This window comes from Lepisosteus platostomus, chromosome 21 (assembly GCF_059453375.1).
Source record: "Lepisosteus platostomus isolate fLepPlt1 chromosome 21, fLepPlt1.hap1, whole genome shotgun sequence".
NCBI classification, from domain to species: Eukaryota; Metazoa; Chordata; class Actinopteri; order Semionotiformes; family Lepisosteidae; genus Lepisosteus; species Lepisosteus platostomus.
Genome location: NC_142631.1, coordinates 15,116,723 through 15,133,436, shown reverse-complemented (window position 1 = coordinate 15,133,436; position 16,714 = coordinate 15,116,723). Strand labels below are relative to the sequence as shown.

General features: G+C 40.8%; 1 protein-coding gene across 9 annotated transcripts in view; it reads right to left on the bottom strand.

Moving 5' to 3' along the window:
• Positions 1–16,714, bottom strand: part of dnm1a (dynamin 1a) — a 111,383-nt gene that overhangs the window by 43,385 nt on the left and 51,284 nt on the right. For 7 of the 9 annotated variants that reach the window (XM_088614675.1, XM_088614681.1, XM_088614682.1 and 4 more), the window contains exons 11-14: positions 9,628–9,714; positions 8,648–8,718; positions 8,506–8,557; positions 5,967–5,978 (exon numbers count right to left, since the gene is read on the bottom strand). In XM_088614675.1, coding sequence (XP_088470801.1) covers positions 5,967–5,978; positions 8,506–8,557; positions 8,648–8,718; positions 9,628–9,714 — 222 coding nt within the window. The remainder of the gene's footprint in view (positions 1–5,966; positions 5,979–8,505; positions 8,558–8,647; positions 8,719–9,627; positions 9,715–16,714) is intronic. The other 2 variants (XM_088614678.1, XM_088614677.1) reach the window with 1 other exon arrangement.

Below are 16,714 nucleotides of genomic sequence, written 5' to 3'. Positions count from 1 at the left end.
TTCTTCAACTGAGAATAAAAGCAGGAGAAGTAACACCTTGCACCTCAGCAGAATGACTGTAGCCTGATGTCTGCCTTAAAGGGATTTGCGTGCTCAGAGGCTGCTCAGAGGTAATGTTGGCAGCTCGGATGAAACTGCTGCTAACTGTGGGACAAAAAGGATCTGAGGTGGCAGCAGAGAGAGTGTTTTATGCGCCAATAAATGCTGTTTTCTTCTTGAAAGACCTTATAAAAAAAACTTTGTGGTAAGCTTTATGCCGTCTGCTGTGTTGTGCAATCCAACTGGTGGTGAGGAATCTTCTTCAAGATAAAGAAGGCTTTTAGAGCACATTAAGGGCAATCTTATTGCTTAGTAATAACAGACCTCATAGTGCAAAGATACATTGATGTCCTTAAGTCCTTTAGCCAGCAGTTTTTCTGTTCCTACAAGCCAAAGTGGAAATGCTGATTTCCAGCAGAGAAACACAGCGCTAGGATGGCATGTTCTCAAGAAAACAATGCAAAGACTTCTTCTTTTAAAATTAATCCATCAGAACGTCTGCGGCCCCCGAGCTATCAGCATGAGTACTCGGTACTGTACACAGACTGGCAGAGGAGCCCACAGCAGACAGTGCATCGGCTGACCAAGCCTGTGCATCTTCTTTTCCAGCATTGTATTAATACTCAGCAAGGCCATACCCAAACTCAGACCATATGAATGTCATTACGTTTTCATTTTGGCAGTGGGTCACAGTTCATACTGAAAACTGCTGTGATTTTGTTTGATTGCTGTGTTTCAAATTCTTCGTTAGAACCGAGTGCGGCGATTTGATTCTTGGTATCCTGCGTGTCTTTCTTTCCTGTCTCCCCTTACCGCTGTGAGATGTGATTTGCTTTAAGAAAAACGTAACATTTTCCTTCTGAGCAACAGCAATTCAATTCCGTTACTAGAGAGAGCCGGGACTGTTGAATAATGAATAACAAAAACGCCATATTTTACGATAACAGTATGAATTGAGAGAGAAACAGAGATCGACAAATGACGGCAGGCGGGAGAATGAAGGCTTCTGACACAATTTAAACATTTTGATTGCAGCGAATAATAACCTGGGAGGAAAGGGCAACAGAAAACCCCAAAGGGCTCTTAGATTTGATGAGAAATGACCGAAATTCACTGGATTTCCAAGTTTTCGGCTCCCAAGCAGTTGCAGATTTCAAGATATTTACAAAACCTCAATGCAGCAGTATAATATTTCACAACTATCTAATTACTAGTTCAATTAAGCATCATATTAAGTAACTGAGAACTCGATAAACACAAACCAGAGTACCCTGGGGTTCTGCAGGGCCCACACATGGGATCCATTATATTACGAAGGTTTCAGCAATTAAAGGGCTGGATCGCAGTTGGGAGACAGACTGACATTTTATCTGAGTTACTGTGTGCAAACCAGTCCAGCATTTCATGCACAGCATAATTCTGGAGTTTGCCTTCTACTGAGAGGATTCAAAACGCAAGTGAAAACTCAACCACGTTCACTTACTGTTAGGGAAATCAAGGAAATGTTTCATTTCAACTATAATGATGGTAATAATACTAATAATGCAGTAACATCAAGTTACATGCTTTCAGAAAGGAAAAGATTAACTTTGACACAAGAATTAAGATTGATTTTAGAGTTACGACAATTCTGTAGTCTGATTTTTACTTTTCGTAATCAAACCCTTTCGGTCCCACTGTTTCATTGTGAAATTCGGCATGAACGAATCATGTTATGGTTTGATTTAAGAGTTAAACGACATTAAATGGAACTATGTAATTACACAGTGGTGTTAGACAACAATATGTTAATGCTTCATTTAATACTTAATACTTTTCTGAATAATATTTTTGCACTGCACTTAATATTGACTTTGAACTTTTTATTCATAAAAAGCTGCAGTTGAATATTAAATTTGTATAACATTATATAGGTACGCAAAGTGCCTATCGGTTAGGCAGATTTGAGTAAGTGGAGAAATACTGTGTTCCTAGCTTTTCTTTATTTCACACTTGAGAAGTTTACAAACCAGTGCCCTCACTGCTGGACCTGTAGAGCTATAGCCCTGCAGGTTTTATAGGGAATTCAAACTACTAAATGACTAAAGACACAAAATCAAACAATAAGTAAAGAATTAATTAAGTTCAGTCATCGAGAAAACAAGACAGTCTCCAGGACTGGCTGTGAGGATCCCTGCCTTTGTCATTAATCTGAGTCAAAGACACAAAGGGATCAGTACAAAGTGGCCGATACCGTAAGGGTAATGAATTAACCAAACACTTATTTAATTCTTATTTCTGAGTACATTAGCAAGACTCTTGCCCTGATCTTAAAGACTCCAAGGCATAATCACTGCTACTCCCACAGCAGAACTTGATTACTCACAGTTTGTGGATTTAGTTTTGACATGAAGCAGACAACATGTTTGACTGTATATTGTATTAGTGGCGATACATCTTTGTTCCTGTAAATCATTTTGCATTGATTAAGATAAGCATCAGATAGTTCCAGAGAGCTTGTTATTAAAATGCTTATGTACAAATAGCCTCCAGTCCATGGAGTCCATCTTCAAGCGTGGTCTTAGAACCAAATTAGGATCAAACTGCAGTAGATTTCTGCTGTATAGAATAGACACTGATGTATTCTTTCAACTAAAACAAAGCACAGACCTACAAGACTCTTACTGCATTCTGTTCTGATTGATCCTTAATGGATGCCATCAAGTATTACAATTATTTAGTTTTTGTCATATGGAGTTTCACTTGAAGTTAAACTTCAGTGAAACAGAGATTTCAATGTATCGTGAAAAGAAAAAAAAACATACAGTATGTTGTTAACCCAGTATGGCAATTAAAATAAAAAAACACACTGATGCAAAACATGATATATGATATATTTCATGGCAGAGAGACTTAGCCCTTTGTCATTTGTATCTCATGTACTGCTAAAACAAGATAGATTTTCAATTACCTCCGCATATCTGAAACTTACGGATCCTCTATCCTGCTGAATGAAAATTTTAAATAGAAATTACACCAAGACAGGAATCAAGTTCAGTTTGCTAGGAGGAATAAGCAGGTCTGCATTCAGTGCTGTAGAGTAGCCGGGCAGAGCAGCGCAGGAAGCTACTGTAGGACAGTCATAGCCAGGGAAGATTTTTGTCACTTCTAGAAAGCAGGGGGGATGTCAGAACTCGGATTTTCTGAGCACTGAGCAAATCACACCTGTGCATGTCATGTTACAACTTTAAACAGTAAAGCACTGTCTTTTTTTACTTTTTAATTCCCCCACTGGTTTAATTAAGTGGGTTGCTGCTGGTTTCTGTTTCACGTGATATGGGGTTTCACCTACTATGGAGGTGACTGTCATTTTTTAGAAGATTGGGAAAGTTACAAGGTGATGATTATCCAAAATAATAATTTGAACAGCTTGTTCAAATATAAAAAATGCCATCTTAATTCGAGTTGAAATCGCAGCAGGATAAGGCTCAGGATGAACATCTGACAAATCTGAGCCCTGAGTATACATTTCAGGGAAAGTCGGTATGCTCCCTGACCAGATGCAGATGTACAACTTTATTTACAGAGCCTCCCTCGCCAGAGCAGGACTTTGCACAAATCAGAATGAGTAAGGAATCCAGGATGTTTGGGATTCATTTGATTCAAGAAGGATCTCTGAAGAAACATGAGACAACACACCAGTATTTCATCAAATTAATTGAAAAAATGTTCTGTCCTGATTTCCTAAGATTGCTTAGCCAGCAGGGGTGTGCCAAACTTAAGCGAGTGACCAGGACCTATATGATAATGTATATGTACTGATATACTGTATATCATGTGGGAAGAGTCTTTGGTGTAGCAGCTGTTCCAATCTACTGCTTTGCAAATGTATACAATATCTTTTATAAAACAGGAGATGGTTTTTATTTGGCAAGTCCACTTGCCATAACTCAGACCTAATAAGACAGTGCAACTGATTTTAAATGAAAAGAACTGCGACTTTTCTAAAGGTAAAAATTCAGCCTCAGAGATTATTTTAAATGAATGTGCAGCTGGGGTTTGGGCCGTTTAATAAAATGTTCGGCACAACTGAGCATTTGCCTGTTTTCTAAGAGACTGATAAAAAAAGGAGCTGTGCTAGTCTTGGGAAATCGATTTTCTCATTGTCAGGCTCTGGATGTCTCAGTGGTCGAGTAGGATCGATAAATTCCTATTTCACAGTGTGTGGCTATCAAGCAGGGAGTTATATCTTGGAAATACATTCCATGTACAAGATGAGCTTTATGTGTGACAGCTCAAAAGTAAATCAATCAGTAACATCCTTATTTATTTCATCACATATGTGAAATCCCTGGTTATATATTTCATGAAATCTTTCAGGTTTCATGTGCAGAATTCATGAAACCTCTCAGGTTTCATGTGCAGACTGTAAGGAATGCACAGTATATAAGGAAACAGCAATTTTTCATAAATGCTGAATTATGACTGGTTGATTTCTTAGATGTGATATAGAATTGAGAAATTATAACTGCAACAAAATGCACAAGACAGAGCAATACAGCCTCACGTGACAGTTTAGTACTTTAGCTCCTAGGCGTCATGCAGTTCTGGAACTAACACAAGCGAAAAGCTGATGCCTAAACCACACGGTGCGATAAAGGGATAATCAAGCTACTTCAGTTTTTGAGCAAGGGTGTAATTCATTGATTCATCGCAAGACTCAATAGATTCAAGAGCACCACAGAAAGGTAAAAAATGAACGTGCTTTCTGCTGCATGCTGATCATTAGCTCTACATTCAGCATTCACGTTGCAAGCAGGGAATGGCAGTTCTGTTGCAGAGCAGGCTGAGGTTCTCAGGAAAGATAACGAGCCCCGTTTTCCAACAGGAAACCTTTTCATGGCCTATAATGAAGCAAGAACTGATTGCAGTACTTCAGTCTGAACCTAGCTGGTGTCTTGCCAGCTCCATACAGTTATAGAAGCACAGTGGAATGATATTTCTGAGCACTGCAAATAGTTTGCCCACTTACTAATACAATTGGATGGTGGGATTCTGACCTTTAAATCCTAGTATTATTAGACAGTATAGCAGACAGTGATGTTTCTGTCTAAATCCTGAATAGAGTTATACACACCAAATCATATGCTGCAAAATGTTTACAGCTCACTTAAATACAGTTCATTGTATTTTACAAATGACCCAATTTATGTACCATCTATATAAGGGTGAAAATGCCCTTTTAATATACTAGTTTTAATATTAATAATGGCCAACGAGTGCTATCTGGTTTGCTTTAAAACAAATAAATAAACTGTAACCAGACAACATGATTATTACAGTGGATATCAATATTGCAGTGTGCAAGTCAGGAGCTTTTTTGAAGCGAAACAGATCACACCAAACGCCAAATCATTCCTGATATCCTAACGTATTTTTGGTGAATTTGAAGATGCTGCATCGTCATAGAGCAGGATTCACTCAGAAATTCTGAGCAGCCATAAAGTAGCTGCCTGTGAAGATTACAAATATGAAACCAAGATAACTTTTTATAGCTTTATTTTCAAATTCAAGTGGAATACCCCTTTCGCTTAATGAAAATCAGGCTATCATTTAACACATCATTTGAAAGAATTGCACAGAGAGCACAGACAGGCTCTAAATCTTCCTGGCCCAATTGGCGTTGTTTTCTTGAAAGAGAATGAAATCATTGATTTTCGTTTCTGGCTCACTGTCTCGCTTGCACCCCACGTCCAAAACGCTGGTTTTAGGCATGTCACAGAAAAGGAGAAAGGGGGACAGGAGGAGGGAAAAGGGAGCACAGAAGAGGTGAAAATTCCCACCCACCCCTACCCAGCCTACCCAGACTAGATTAGTGAGTGACTGCTGGCACACGCGCGCTCACACACACACACACACGCCCACACCCACGCGCTCGGCCTACTCACCATGATCTCATCCTGGAGGGCGTTGCCGTGGCAACAGCAGCAAAGCAAAGAGAAGGGGTGAGAGATTTATTAGAGAAGCAAACGAACACAGCAGAGGGGGCTTCGCACCAAAGGCACCCAAAGGGGACTTGTTAGAGCAGCTATGCAAGTAGTGTCTGCTATCAAAAAAGATCAGAGCTTGCACACCTCATGGGTTATTAGCATTCGTCCAAGCTGAGCTGTATTGGGGGGATATTTGGATAAGTTTGGAGGCCAGTGCACAGCGAAACATCAGACACGTTCCAGTTGGAAATTCACAGCTGGTCAAGTCGCATTAATCCCACTGTTCTTGATTCGGATTGGCACTTCATTTTACCTCACGCTGGCTGACCCATCACCGACGAATCCAGTCGTTATCTCAATTTGCGGTTTTGCCAATACAAAAACACATCCAGTGTGCGTTCACGGGGATATTACGTGTGCAGTCAAAAGCAAAGCGCGATGTTTGGACTGGCATCTAAATGCAATCAAGGTAAGTATGAGCAGCTGCCACTACAATGATTTAATAATAATTAATAATTGCTTACACTTATATAGCGCTTTTCTGGACACTCCACTCAAAGCGCTTTACGGGTAATGGGGACTCCCCTCCACCACCACCAATGTGCAGCATCCACCTGGGTCTATCACACATCAGCTATCAGTGGGGAGGAGAGCAGAGTAATGTAGCCAATTCATAGAGGGGGATTATTATGAGGCCATGATCGGTGAGGGCCAATGGGAAATTTGGCCAGGACACCGGGGTTACACCCCTACTCTTTTCGAGAAGCACCCTGGGATTTTTAATGACCACAGAGAGTCAGGACCTCAGTTTTACGTCTCATCCGAAGGACGGCGCCTGTTTACAGTATAGTGTCCCCGTCACTATACTGGGGCATTAGGACCCACATGGACCGCAGGGTGAGCGCCCCCTGCTGGCCCCACTAACACCTCTTCCAGCAGCAACCTTAGTTTTTCCCAGGAGGTCTCCTATCCAGGTACTGACCAGGCTCACATCTGCTGAGCTTCAGTGGGCTGCCTATGGGATTTCTAATGGCCTTGCTCAAGACTGGAGCTCCTTGCGTGATTCTCTGGTTTAGCACCTGCTTGGAATTTGATTTTGTGTTCCCATATAAGGAAAATACCGGAAATGACTTCTGCGACTTCTTGGGAGGACATGACATGACATGAAAGCTTTCCTTTAATAACTATCTTCCAATGGACAAAGCAGCAAATGGACTGGCATCTTTCTATCACAAACTGTGCTTGCTTTTCATCGTATATGTTTTTCTCCTCTTCCAAAGAGGCATACTACAGTAGGTTTATCATGTTCACAGCATTTATACTCAAGAGGATCAACCTGAGTTGTGTGGTTAGGGCTTGCTGGTTAATAGGGCCACTTGATGGGACTGATCAAAGATAAAAACCTGAAATAGAATAAATGCGCTGACATAAAAAGGCCATAGAAAACCATTTCAGCACTTTTCTTCAAATCGTTTAGCAAAAATGTTTTAACATTCTCTCCACTGCGTATTTACACTTCTCCAATCTGAGAGATGTCTGTGTGTCCCAAGGTGTTATGGTTATAGACTCAGGAAATCTTTCCTGCCCTCTGCAATCTCACTCTCAAACAATATTTAGCAAATGTTTCACCACAGTGTTGATGTGGGTTTCTAAGGTTTTAACATACATTTAAAATTAAGTATACTGGATTGCAGGAATACTTTGACATACTATGGTTAATCTTTCAAGGACCATTTACTATAGCATACCAGGGTATAGGAAAGTGTAATTTAATATGAGGACCTAGACATTTGACCTTAATGATTAAAACCGAATACCTTTTAATAAATGTTCTTATAGAACTCAGGGGGAAAAACAGAAACTCTGCATTTAGAACCAACTACAACCTACAAAATACTACCTTTAAAAAGAAAACAGGACCAGAACTGGACATCTCTGATCTAAATTGCACTATGGAGCTGACCATCCAAGATCAATCTTTGAGCGTAAACCAGCAAATCTCCCCAGAAGATCTGCCCAGTGTTGTGGCACTCAGTGTCACCCAATCCTTACATTCCAAGACACAGTGGAGTGTAGTAAATGTGATGTAATAGTAACGTAAATAAAGAAGAATTTAGCTTCCAATGTTTCGATTGACCCTTCAGATTGACTGATCCCTCAAATCTCTTTCTTCTGTCGCCTTCTTAGCAAATACAGAGGCTTTGCAGAGGATGAACTCCCAAAATAACATCCCTTGGTCAGCTTTCAACTTCTCTTTAGGACAGCCTGGGCTGGAAATACAGAGCCACTCTGTCCATCTGACAAAAGGACAGTAAATGTTATTTGTTTCAGTTCAGTAGCAGTTCGAAAATCCCACACATTTTCTAGCTAGAACTACCATCCCTCATGAATGCCACCTCTACAAAAGCAGGTTGCCTTTATGTTTAGCAAATGAAGTGGCAAAATGCAGGACAAAGTAGAAAACATGGGACTGAAATCTGAGTCTGTAGCTCCTTACCTGATTCCCAGAAGCCTTTTTCTTACTCATTTGGTTACTCCTCTGCTGAGCACTGCACAGAAAGGAAATGTCAGGTTAGTTAATGTACTTCACTCTTGCTCAAGTCTGTGAATACATCTGCAGGTAAGAGAAACTTACTTACTTGGCAAACCCAATGAAGTCCTCATGGTTCGTGTTCATGTAGGCTAGCTCAATGTCTATGAGCAACATCACCTGAGAATGACAGTGATAAAATGGAACAAGAGGTCTTGTTATGAACACTGTAGGCACCTTTATTAGGCACCTTTCAACTGCTCAAGCTTTCATGCACCCACATAAAGAACCTCTGGATTTTAGTTTGATCTGTTTTCCTGTCCTTTGACAACAAGAGGTCAATCTCACCTCTTCTAAAGCCACTTAAACAATCATGGCATCGTGGCGCCTTAATCATCTCAATTAGTCATTTAATTGCTCCAATTTACAGGCTGGGAGAGCTCAGACCTGTCTGGAGCACAATTCCCAGAAACCTCTGCGGGGAGGAGCTGTGGCTGTGTCACCTGACCAGTTGCAGGAAGCCAATTGGTCAGGTATCTGTTTTAAAAAGCAGGAAGAAGAGGCTTCTGGTGTCATGCTGTGGGAGAGGATGGTTGCTGTCAGAGGGAGCAGAACTCCCTGTGTGCACACACCACTCACCAGAGGGAGAAGGACTGAGTGATGAAGAGAGGAACTTTGTGAGTATTGTGAATTTTTGTGAAGAGGGAGGTTGTTTTTGTGAATAGTCTGTTTGGTTCTGGGAAGCGGTTTAGCTGCTAGCCTGGAATAGTTAGGGGCTTCAAGAAGTGTAGTAAGTAGCTATGAAAAGAGCTTAAGTTTTTATTTTGGTGGTTTGGCTATGATGTTTCTGATTCTCCTGGCACTGGGGAGTCTTTTTGAAACCTTACAGCTTGGTTTTTAGTGTGTCTGACCTGGACCTACCTATTTTTTTAAGATCCCATGATGACATGCCCAAGACCTTGTCACAAGGCATCACCAGGTAGATTAACAGCAACGTCGGTGACCCCTGACACAAAATCATGCCTCTGATCGGTTCAGTAGTACCCCAGATGATGTGGCAATAAATTGATCACCTGGGGGGTGGCCTACCTGCTCTTTGGTCCGACTCTCGCGGTCCCGAATGTGGGTGGTGACGATGCGCTCCATCTCCTCTCGCAGGAGAGGGTACTGTGCTAGCTACAAGACAAAGCAGAGTGAGAGCGTGGGTATCTGACAATAACGCCAGGCCTGCAAGATGGCACCGGGCAGCAGGAGTGCAAAAACTGGCAGGCAAGCATCTGGGATAGAGTGTGTTGGGGTGTGTCCCCAGGCTGCTAACAATTCTCCTAACGTTTAGCAAGAAGGCATCTGGAACAATATGACTGGTTGCTGGTGGCGGGCAGAGAAGCAAACGACTGCATTCTAAATGTTTGCCTCTGGGATCAGCCATAAAAAATAAAATAATTTAAGCTAGTGTATACATTTAGCCCAGGCGGGATTCTCTTAATTTGAGGACTTTTTATTTCACCCTTCAAGCGATGAGTCAGCTTCATAAAAATGTAAAGGTTTTCATGAAAAGGCGCCTATGCCCATCTAGTTGGGGAAAGCCAGTTTGTGAATGATTCAGGATTCAGCAATGCTGTTCATGGTCTGAATTCCTCTATAGCTGATCATCTTGGCCTTTGCCTCTCATGAGTAGGGCTGAACAGCCGTGATGATGTTTCAGTGCTATAGCTGTGCTGGAATTAAAGTAGTTGAACACCTCAGCGCAGCTACAGAAGAAAATCTAAAATGACTTCAGAGTGAGTTACTATTTTCTTTTCCCTTTGGTTGATAAGTAATGATTGGTACGTTTTCCTTATTCTTGCTTAACTTTTATCATTTGTAAAAGCCTTTTAGAACCCAGGTTTCACTATAGCTCGAGGTTAAAGTGAAGTAAAAGAAATGAAATTGTTGGGATCTGTAATGTGCACTGTATGTCTGGAGTAAACTGATGGCAAGTCCAGCACAATGCTTCTTATTCACTCAATTTATAGGCAGTTTACCGGAGCTTTGTGATTTTTAACTTCTCCACTTCGTTTCCCTTTGAATCCTCACTGAATGCACTGGAAATGACAGCCTTCAGCAAAGTGGAAAATCATGACAAACCAGCTGAAATCTGTCCTGTACTTCAAGGAGTCCTTTAAAAATTGTTCCTCACTTGGAATTTTTTCATTTTTAAAACGATCTACTGTGTCGAATTATCCTCTATCATTTCTTTTTACAGAATCATGAATGAGAATGAAGTTAGAAAACTGTGAAAGTGTCAGCAATCTTTTGTGTTGCTGCACAGAGGTGATGTCAGCTCACAGACTGCGAGGGCCTGTGCTAGCGCTCTCACAGGAAAATCTTAACTCTATGCAGCAGGGAATGAGAACCAGCCCCTCGGTTAAAATCTATAATAAGACAAGATTTCAACCCATAAAATGAAAATCAGATTCGTGGTCTCCTGAAGTAACATGAGACGGTTTGGCTATGTAACCCAGCCCGAGCACAGATAAAGAATGCAGTGGTTTAAGAATGTGCTGATAGCACTACTGTCACAGCAACCTTCCTTCCGTCAGACGAGAGCTGACAGCGTTCTGGGGGCGTCTGACGTGGATTAAAACCAGATGCTCTGCTCACTGTGCTCCTTTTGTGCTGCTGCTGCTTCCAGTGTTCTTTCTGAGAGACCAGTACCACCCCAGACCAACATGGAAGCAGCTTGAGAAAACCCTAAACCCCTCAAAGACTCCACACCAACAAGAAAGCAAGCAAGCAAGCAAAGCTGATTCCGAAAAAGTTCAACTTTTCTTCAAGACGGTGCAGTCGATTTGCCTAACATAAGTGAATGAAATACTTGTTGGTGAATAGTCTTTGGTTATCCCTTAGCATAGGATCACTTTGTTTGACCGATAACTGCTGGTGTGTCCTATGTACTGATATGATACACTGATACTTTCCTTTTTCATCACATACACCAATAGCTAAATAAATGGTTGTTCATGGTAACCAAAAAACGGATCAATAGCATACAAAAACAGACATAAATGAAGGCAGGTAGCGAAAAGAAATTAACTCGGTTAGGCAAATGTCTTAGAAGTAACAAAGTGCTGACTGCTTAAAGTTACAATGCATCCTGCTGTTCCAGATGAAGATAGGACTGTGTAGGTCCAGTCAGAACGTATGAATTGTGTTTAAGCGATACCTTAAAGGAATCAAAATGTAGTTCCCAGAGAGTTTAATTAAATTTTTAAACTTGGGTCATCTTTACAAGAACGTTGTCTGCGTTGATAAGTCCCACATTTCTATCGGAGTGTGTCATCACAGTTTAAACCTAAAAGGACATTTTTACTTGATGCACCACTGGAGGACATTGTTGAACTTTGGGATATCCAGATGTATTTCCAATTGTATGGATGCCATTCGAAGCCATTAGAGGTTTGACTTCTGCAAGAGACAATGCAGATGAGGGGGATAAAACAGATTCTTCCCCTCTTCAAATAGTTTTGGGATTCTCATTCAACTTTATTTTTGTGATCTATTTTTTCATTACCCATATTTTCTAGTGACTCCACTGCTAGTGAAGTCAGTCTGTGATTCTACCCGGTTAACTCACCTCTTATGTGCTTTCAGCTTTAAGACAAGAGACCAAGGGAAAATAGGGTGGTTTTATAAACCAGGGAGAAAAAAAAAGCTCTCAAAGTTTAGGCTTCACACTTGGTAATCTGCTTTCTCCCCTTCTGCATTGCAGGATGCATTGCAACTTTAGGGGTGTTGAACTTCAGGTAAACAATAGCATGTCGACGGTCTTCTGCACCACTCGGCAACACAATGCTTATCTTCATGAACAAATTAAACAACACATCGCAGTTAGGTCAGGCATGCAGGCCAGCACATGTGCACAGGTAGGGACAGATCGACAAAGAAACAGGAGGCAAAGGAAGGCTGGGGAGGGGAGGGGAAGGGAAGGAGATTAGGGAGAGAACTCTCAACCACATGATCTCCTGTGGATTGTAGCTTTTGTTCAAATGCGGCGATCGAAATTCCCAATTTAGAAAACGCAAGCTCAATCGTGTGCGAGGCCAGCAAACCCAGTTACGGGTCCACTCTCCTGGCAAAGGCAAAGCACAGAAACTACCTAGCACAGGAACAATGAGCTGTGCACGGATCTTCATTTCTGTTTCAGCTACCTTGAAAACACCCGAAACTCCACTGGTCTCTCTGTTGATCGAGCACTGCCATGGAATTGGTGAGCTCGGCCACCTTCTCTAATGATCACTGTGCCAAGATTGTTTCTCAGCAGCCCAACATTATGACCTACAAACACTTCATTCTCCACTGCACAGCCCACTCCACAGTTAAGAGGCACCACAAGAGCTCATATTTTGATATGTGGTTCTGTTGTCTCATAATCCATTTCAATTTTCTTTTTAGGTTACTGACTTCTGTCATCCTCATACCAATTCCAAACTGTCACGTGTTGTTTAATTAGGTTTATATATCGTATTTAATATTTTTTTGAGCTGGGTGAGCCACAGATCACAGACGGATAACATTTAGAAAAGCTTATTTAAAAGGGGGACAAAGTTCACTTTTCTGCATTCATAGTGTTTGATGTGAAGTTAAGAGCTCTGCAACTTAAGTGCACTTTAGCATCCTAAACTATTAAAGATAATCTACCCCTTTGGTGTTGTCTAAATCCACAGGAGTTCAAATGATCTTTTTATTATCCTTGCCCAGTGAAGAAGCAATACTGTGAAATAAATAATGAGGAATTAAACAGTGCCCAGGGTGCACTTTGTTAGTCAAAGTGTGGAACACAATCTTCTTGATCACCCATATCGGTGGAGAAGAAAAAAAAAACCCAAAAATCAAAATTAGAAATCGGTAGGAAACTGAAAACACAGAAATGGAATGAAGAGGAACAACGAAAAATCGGCAAAAAAAAAAAGAATATAACTGGCATGCTTTCAGTTTTTTTTTTCCAAAAGAATCAAAGATTGTGGGTGCCGTTTCTTTTAGAAGAAATGATCCTGGACACTGGATGGGGAAAAAAAAAATTAAAGACAATAAAATAATAATCTTGTGGTAAGGATAGACCGATTAACTGCTGGGAAAGAATGGGGAAAAAATTGGGCTGCTGTTTCCAATCAGATCTGTGTGACTACTTCTAAACCCTTGAAGTAAGCAGAGAGGGGGGACAGTGCGGTTCATCTCCTCTCGGGGATGTTTAAAACGTAAAAGGAACTGGTTGGCAACATATTTTAATTATTTAAATATTTTTGTCTGAGTTATTGCACGAGCAGTTAAGAGAAGTACCTAAAGTGTCCGTTCTAAACTTTTTTTGTCTTAATTATCCAAAGAGTAAGGATTCTATACTAGAAGCTTAGTGAGAAAGCTGCCAAAATCAAACATCACACATAGTCACTAAAATGACTTCATCTTAATGGCTGCATGAGTGTATATATAAAGGAGGGGATCTGTGATATTAATAATGTCAAAGAAAGTTCTCAATGTAACCTGTTCAAAAGATGAACAGTACTGAAAAAGTAGGCTAGTCAGTTTAAAATTCTAAGTTTTGTCTTCCTTTTATAACAGGGATGGCCAACTTTAGACTTTCGGGTTCTCTATTGCACCCTTGATCTTAACTCTGCTTTTGAAATAATTATTTTAAAAACAGTTTCTTCTTGAAAAAACATTCCAGGGACTTGGTCTTCCAAGCACTGAAGCCTATTTCTGTCCTAAAACATTTTAGTCAAGACAAAATAGATTTGTTAAAATTTCTTCATCGATAGTTCCATCTTACAATTCAATTCAGTTCACACCAAATTAAAATGACCCACTATAACATAATTTATATGTCAGATCTAAATTATGGGAATAGCTTGGAGTCCTATCTGAATCTGCTTACACCTAATGCCTTACAAATTTGTTTTTTATAAGTAAAGGTAAGTTATTTTGCAGTTAAGTAGACCATACTTGAAAGCCTGTAAGAATTGTTTCACAGTATTAATGACAGCAACATCTGTGAAGATCTAGAAAAGCACTTTGGAAAATCTGAGTCCAGACTCTCCTAATGATGCAAAAGTTGGCCACGTCCCCTGACTTTATCATTAGTTCATCTCTCCACTTTCCCAAGAGACGCGTCAAATATAATGGCTGCCAATTTTAATAGCACAAAGAAAAAAGCTTTCTGAGGGAGATGAAGTCTTTTATTTGTAGGAAAACTAAACCCTTCATTATTTCCATGAATCAGCACTGAAACAGTCCCTCAAGTAGCAAGTATGTTAGGATTGTGTAAACATGACCACATACATGTTTAATTTTCCTCCGGACTGTGAAATATGGACTGTCTGTAATACACAATCTTTTATTGTTGGTTGAAATCACTTAGGTTCTGGTGCATGCACAACCTTATCAGGGAAGAGATTTGACTCAGTCTAGGAATTCCCCCCAAATATTCTACAGAACCTGCAATATAAATCCAGTGAATAATTTCCCATGCTTTTACAGTCCACTGGGAAAAGGAACCAACTAAAACTGTTAGAGATGCAATATATTTATATCACTAACAATGTCAATGAAGGCTTCATAGACCCCATTTAGAAGAAACCTTAAAAAAATGTAATTAGAGCAATTTATGTTAATCTGAAAGTGTGCACTGTTGTGTCATTTTCCACTGTCAGACACAGTCTCGTCTAAGGGCCACTGACTCCTGCAGGCGCCTGACTCCAATCTCTGAAAGTTTTTACATGCTTTTCTGTCCAGAGTTGACCCCAGTAGGTGATATGTGAGGCTCAGATGGCCTGGGGATTATTGCCATCAGGACCAATTCACAACCCCAAGGAGTGGACCAATTTAATAGGCTCTCTCAGCTCTCTAGGATCTAGGGATTTAAAGAGGTTTGGGGCACACTAGCCTGCCAGAATCAGGACTGGGGACCCCCTACTCTAAGGGCTTTTGATACCCCTGCTCTTGATGAAGAACGGAGCTGGGTACCCCGACTTCAATACCTGTCCTTGAGCAGCATGCTCATTCCTGAACTGGTGGTTATGAATATGCATTTACAGACCTCAGGGAGAAACCATTTCCCTAGTTTAAAGCCCACAGTAAAATTGTCCCGAAAGGCTCTTTAAAGGCCAAGGGAAGATTTTGACAGGTTAAGAAATCGATTTTCATCATAGTTTGTGCAGCAAGTCTTTGGAAACGCACTGACCATGCACAGTCATGCACAATACTTGTGGAGGAGCTCAAAACAGCCGCAGTGACTATGTTTACATCCATTAGGTCTGGGTGTTGCATTTCTTTTGTGTATTAGTACATGCTCTTTAGACTTTTGACCGAAGTCACATTCTCCTTACATGGCAAAATCTACCACTGGGGCTCATTTGTGATTTACCTGTTAATGACCTGGCCAGATGTTGGGAAATAGTCTTTACATTTCTTTAAAATGGAGGGAATGTAAGGGTACATTGAATGGATTAAAAGCACTTGAGAGTGCATTAATGCTGAGAATAAGTATGCTAAAATCTGTATTTTGTGTCATCGGAAAGGTACTGAAGCACAAGACAGCTGGATTTTTCAGCACTGTTCTGACAGATATTTTCAAGTTCAAAACTTGAAAACTGCAGTTATGGACTCAAGGGTTTGGTTTCCTTGTTTTGTTTTTTTCCAAAGTGGGACGATCAACGTCTCCATGGCGTCGGCCAAAAAACGAAACAAAAATGTGCGGGCTCTCAGCAAGAGCAGCATGCACCTCTACCCAAAAGCTTTTTAAAAAAAATACACTGATCTCATGATGCACTCACGATACAAGAAGGATAAGCGACGTACAGAGAGAACAGCTGATCAGTAGGTAGGGAACCAGATAGAAAGGCAAAGAGATAGGATGATGGAGAGATCAATACAGATGGAAAGATGACCTGATGGGCTCATCAGTCTAACCCTACACTAAGCAGCCATATCAGTTGCCTTGCTGTCTTGTGGCACTTTCCTCCACGAGCAAGATCCTGCCACCCCATCCAAACGTGTTGAGATCACAAACTTAGACAAGGCCCTGGGAGATAGGAGAATCAGAGGACACTGGAGAAGGAGAACATCACACAAAGTTGAGAACAAATATGGCAACTGTCCGACAGAAGGACAGTACCAGACAAACCTTGTATGTGATCTAGAA